The sequence below is a fragment of the Halyomorpha halys genome, unplaced genomic scaffold (assembly GCF_000696795.3).
Source record: "Halyomorpha halys isolate HHAL.00 unplaced genomic scaffold, Hhal_1.1 Scaffold1950.1, whole genome shotgun sequence".
Taxonomy (NCBI): Eukaryota; Metazoa; Arthropoda; class Insecta; order Hemiptera; family Pentatomidae; genus Halyomorpha; species Halyomorpha halys.
The window spans coordinates 65,572-71,094 of record NW_027109604.1 but is presented as its reverse complement, the minus strand read 5'-3'; the positions used below and the strand labels follow the sequence as shown (position 1 = coordinate 71,094).

General features: G+C 32.5%; 1 protein-coding gene across 1 annotated transcript in view; it reads right to left on the bottom strand.

Annotated features, from left to right (window-relative positions):
- Window positions 1-320: 320 nt before the first annotated feature.
- The window catches only part of LOC136795861 (leucine-rich repeat, immunoglobulin-like domain and transmembrane domain-containing protein 3), a 45,043-nt gene continuing 39,840 nt past the window's right edge, over window positions 321-5,523 (bottom strand). The window contains exons 2-4 of the mRNA XM_067047780.1: window positions 1,213-1,269; window positions 510-575; window positions 321-400 (exon numbers count right to left, since the gene is read on the bottom strand). Of these exons, the coding sequence (XP_066903881.1) occupies window positions 321-400; window positions 510-575; window positions 1,213-1,269 (203 nt within the window). The remainder of the gene's footprint in view (window positions 401-509; window positions 576-1,212; window positions 1,270-5,523) is intronic.

Sequence of the window (5,523 nt, the reverse complement as noted above, 5' to 3'; positions counted from 1 at the left end):
CTTGTGACCGCAACCCTGACCATCTTCCTATATATTATTTACAATTGTTTATTACAGTGTAAACAGTATAGATTTTATTACAGTATACATTGCTGTGATACAACTAACTCAAGCTTTGTGCACCCCCTATAGGAGTGATATGGAGAATGGTAAATGTGGGTTTGTTTTGGTTTTTCCTAAACTTAACCGTTCTTTCTAGCAGGTATTTAGTCTGATATTTCTGTTTTATATTTTGTTTATTCATATTTAGTGTCGTTAATTACATCTTAATTGTTGATCAGGTCAAAGCAACATGAACTAAAATTGTCTACATCTGATTTTTAGTTGGTAGCTCGTATAACAGTGATGACAATCTTCATATTGGCTTCTATGATGTAATCAGATTTTATTTCATTCAAATCTGTTAAATTATTATCCTAATTTAGAAAGTATAAACCATGACTATATAGATTAGGATTCGTTAGTTATTGAAGTGATAGGTGTAACTGTAGCGAATAACTTATACAAACCTTTCTCTTTTTTCTCCTTTGGCTTTTCAAGTGGCTTTTCTTCAGTCTCGAATTCTACTGGTGTATCTGAAATAAAATATTCTATTTTCTTACCCAGGAAAAATATAGATAAAACTAATACAGAACTGATAAGTACATTATTGTGTGATTGTGCTAAAGAACTAATATTTTGGCAGACCTATGGTTATTACAGATCATGAAAGTTCAAAACCGCAAATTGGGATTCTTTACATCGACTAATTATATTCCAACAAGAATGATATATTTTTTTTAGGAAGCATAACAGATTTTCCGCTCAGAGTTAACTAATCTAGAATTATCAAAACTTCAAACCATTAACTTAATTGAAACTAGGTCATGTTGTTTTAACAACAAGTTTTATTTCTCAGCTGAGATATTCTAGTTTTTATTTTAACTGTTAGCGTAGGTTTAATGTTTTGGTCAGGGGCTATATCTTTATCTGTATCGTTGTAAATCTATTTGGGATTGATATTATAGAATGTTACCTAAAAGTATCCATTTATTTGATTACGAAAGCATTGCAAACAGTTACAAAAATCTTTTAGTAATGAGACTTGAATTGATATAAGAATCATCAAATTGTTTCATTAGGTTTATCGATGTGTGTTTTGATGAATTATTTCATGATCCATAATCCAGAGGATCGCCTCAACTCTTGCTACAATACAAGTGCCACTGTTACCTTTCTTAGTGGTTTCTTCGGTGACTGGTAGCGTGGTGGTGGTCATCAAAGCAGAAGCTTCAGAAGAAGAAAAAAAAACTCAAATTAAATTTAGTTAGAAACAAAAAAAGGCATGCTGTAATGTGCATATAGCGTGGGGCAATTGGGTAAAGGTTGTGCTTATAGTGCGCTCTACACCTACCAGGGGAAACTACCAAATTCGTTGGCTGTGCAAGTCTGCCTGCCAGATGATAAGAGTCTAAATTATTGACAATTTTATTAATAGGTATAGGTCTTTTCAACCCAGGAACTGTGGCGGCGTCGGTTCTAATCCGGCATAGGGTGTCAACTTTTTTCATTTCTGTGGCGCCCCACGAAATGAAAAATCGACTTCCCACCATGGTTAGAATAGATTGATTACCACTAGATAACCCCTCCGCCCATCCCCGCATTTCACAAATGACCAGGTAGGGGATACTAACAAAAAGAAAAATGAAATACCGACTTTAGTAGTAAAAACCATCAACACCATGACGAAACCGTAAAGATTGTAACATAAGATATTAGAATGATAAAGGACCATTAAAAACCAAGAAAGCATGTATTATAAATTAGCTCCAAAAATATTAAACTAAAATAAATCAAAAAACATTCTAGCTATTCCAATACTTAGATGTAAATAATTATTATATAAATTTGAGCCAAGTATTAAGAATTTGACAAGTAAGGAAATAATTGATATTTGGAGGTGTTAGACTGGAGACTTCATCAGCAATATAGATACTAGTCAGTGTAATATGAATCTCATGTTTAGCTCACCCAAATTTGCAAAAAAAGTCATGAACAGTCTTGAAACAGGGTGTTATTTCGGATAGGATAAATGTCAGTAATTGAAGGAGAGCTAGTTTACCAAAAACATAAAACCACATTTTCTCCAAACTTGTCTATTATAACTGGATATTTTTCTACCTCACCATTTTCGGAATTTATGCTGAATATCCTATAAGATACAAACACTAGGTTAGGAGATTCACAGGCAACCTAGCAGGTAAAGAAAAAATTTCGAGTTATAAACATGGGGATTTCATAAAAGTTTCTTCCTTTTATCAGCTTTTAAGCAATATACCCAAAATTGTGATGCCAAGTTGATTTCTAAGAAACGTTGAAGCTGGAAAGTAAAAAAAACGTTAGATGCCTAAAACAATGTTTTTGTATCATCGTTTTGCTATTACCTACATTTCCTACCCCCCCCCCCCTAAATATTGTTCAAAATACTACTACAATCACAGTGTCGTACGTTTGGAATAGTTTTTTTTATTGTTTTTGCAACAATTTTACTTTTATTTATTTAATAAGGGATGGTTTCACTTATAATGCAAAAATGAGAAAATAAAGTAAAATAAGATAATAAAATCAATAAGATACCGTTAGTGTTTTTTTGCCTCGAAATTCAAACATTCAGATACTGAAACTACTGGCAATTTGAAGCTTGGGAGCATAAGGACTTTCGGATTTATTGTAATAAAACCCTTTAAAAAAACATAAATTGATAGCGAATTTGGAAAAGTATGTTTAACACATTTTTGGTTAGCTATTCCTCCCTTGATTATTTTAATTTACTCCTAAAACAAGCGGTTTACATCAATAGTTTCTATCAATAGTTTATATCAGTCTCAGCAGTTTATTGTTGATAATAGTGGTCGGCTTAGGTTAAATAATTTATAGGTTAGACTCGATCGCCATTTTAGAAAAGATTGTTTCCCTTGTCGAGATAATTTGCTAAAAATGTGATGCTCTCACTCATTAACGATAAACCACTGAACCTCCTTCAGCAAGCTTTTCCCTGCAACTACCGATACCCCCAACCACTGATATTCCATACCACTTCCCAAACTGGCCAATCATGACGATCCAACTATTTCAATATCAAGCGATAAAACTATTCAGAATGTTTATGCCCACGCTATAAACTATTATTCTATCCGAGCAGCTCTTAACATTTCAGTTAATTGAAATGTGTATCCATATAATTTCTACTCATGATGGTATAATATAAGCGATTTTCTTTAAGAATAAATATACAAACAAATAACAAAAAAAATATCGTATGTTCTAGGTCACTACGAATGGATTAGTGCATTCATAGATTGATGACATTGAATGTTGAATGATGATGAATTTTCCGGTAACTACTTCCGATGAAAGAGGAGTCTCCGGGAGTTTTGGGAAGACTATTTTTCAGAGATTAACATATGTATAGACTGGATAAATTACTTGTGAGGCTTAATATAAATATCATTACTAAAAGAGTAAAAGATGTACCAAGCTTTAGTCATTCAATAAAATAGGCAGCAATCAATAACAATTCTATGGTCAAATACTAGGTCGTTACATAAAAATCTTTGAGCATGAATCCATTGCTCATATTAAAGTTCTATTTTCATCCTTATTCGACTCCGATGTAAACTATGCTTATATCTTTCTTTATTTTATTATGTATAAAAACATAATTAATACTTTTAACCCGTTTTATTAGTTATGTTATAGTTTAGCTAAAATGTTGGAAGAAATATCTGTCATTCGTTATCTTATGAGTTACTACTAGAAAGAAGGACTAAGTGCGATGGAGTTAAAGATATGTCTGTACTGTATCGGTTCATAGTAACTTTTTCCTTTAGCTTAGGTTTATTTCTGAAAAAAGAACACAACAAATAGTATGCTCTATGTTTTGTGTTTGCGCTTTGAGATGGTTGCAGATGAAAAACTTGAAAGGTATATGGAGTTTTAAAAGACAATTACTTTGTTTTAGCCATCGGAATATAGCAATAATTTCTTACCTGCCTTTCCCTCTAACCGACCTGTCCATTCTTCACGGTCAATTAATTCCAAATTCGAAGAAAAAAAAAAGTGCATTTTGCATATCTTGGCCTCAGATGGCAACCATCTCACTATAGTCTGTTCTGGTCAGTGGTTTTTCATTATGTTTTTTAGCAACGACAATGAACAATTAGAATAAGTACAGTTTTCCCTTTCGAAAAACAAGGAGTATTAGTACTAAATTCAATTTCCGGTTGAATGGCTTTAGAGATTTTTGAAAATGAAGAATAATTTTAAAGTGTTATTGCATATTGAAATATAAATAAAACTTATTTTATAATACAAAGACTTTTGTAACGACTAAGCAATTGTTTTGTTATCTTTTATGGAATATTTGTTTAAAATACTAAAAATTATAAATTGCTTATTAGAAATACAATCACTATATCGCTGCTTTGCTTGAATAGTGGCATATGTAACAAAAAATTTACATTTTGTTTTTGTTTTTGAGTTATTGAATAGATTGAACGATTTGTAAGAGCTCTAATAGCTTTAGGAAAATTGATGACTGCAGGACCACCTCAGCAAAAAAACTAGCCCCAGTTATTTTTTTTATTCACATGTGCCACATGTTGCTTAGCCACAACAGCCATATCTTCAGCTCAGAGTGCTAAATTTCATCAACCAATCTATCTGTAATATTATTAATATATCTATATTATAAAGAGAAGCTTATATATAATGTTTTATTTTCTTATTAAATTTTTGCATACAAAGCAAAACTGTCCAGGGTCGATCTTGAAATGCCAGGAATACTGGAATAAGCCTTCCTAGCGCGAGACTATCTGAGGCAAAGCGACGAACGGACGCTGGGATCTGCCGGTATCTGACACAAACGGGAGGATAACAGATATTTCTTTGTAGCAGCCGATCCGAGTGATAGTCGTTTTGTTTTCCTACGGTGGAACTTTATGGAGGAAGTAGTAGGTGGGAGGTGGTCCTCAAATGACAAACGCTCCTGACATTTTGCCAGGTTTATCTAACATTTTAAAACCAATATTGTTCGAGATAATTTCTATGATGTTTCATATATTCGAAGGACAGTAATTAATTAGTCAGTTTGCCTATTTACGTATCTTGATTTCGATATTGATATTGAAGATATAGATGTATGTCACTTCTCGTTTACATGGCATTGGATTTTTATTTACATGTGGCGTTAACGGATGGCTGATCATGAACAACGAACAATTCAAATTCAATTCAATTAATTTGATTGATTTCCTCTCAGGAAAAATACCAATGAATAGAGCTTCGTATAGTCAATATATATAAGTTAAGTATCGGCGAAAGTCAAATGTCAAAAAAGAGAAGAAGGAATAAGATGTAACACGTGTGAACTGCTGTAACATACTATCTTTATTGGGTTCGGTACATCTCTTTATATACATGCGATCAGCTGATCTCCTCAGTCAGTAACAGCTGACTAAGGCTGTAACTTTATATATATATATA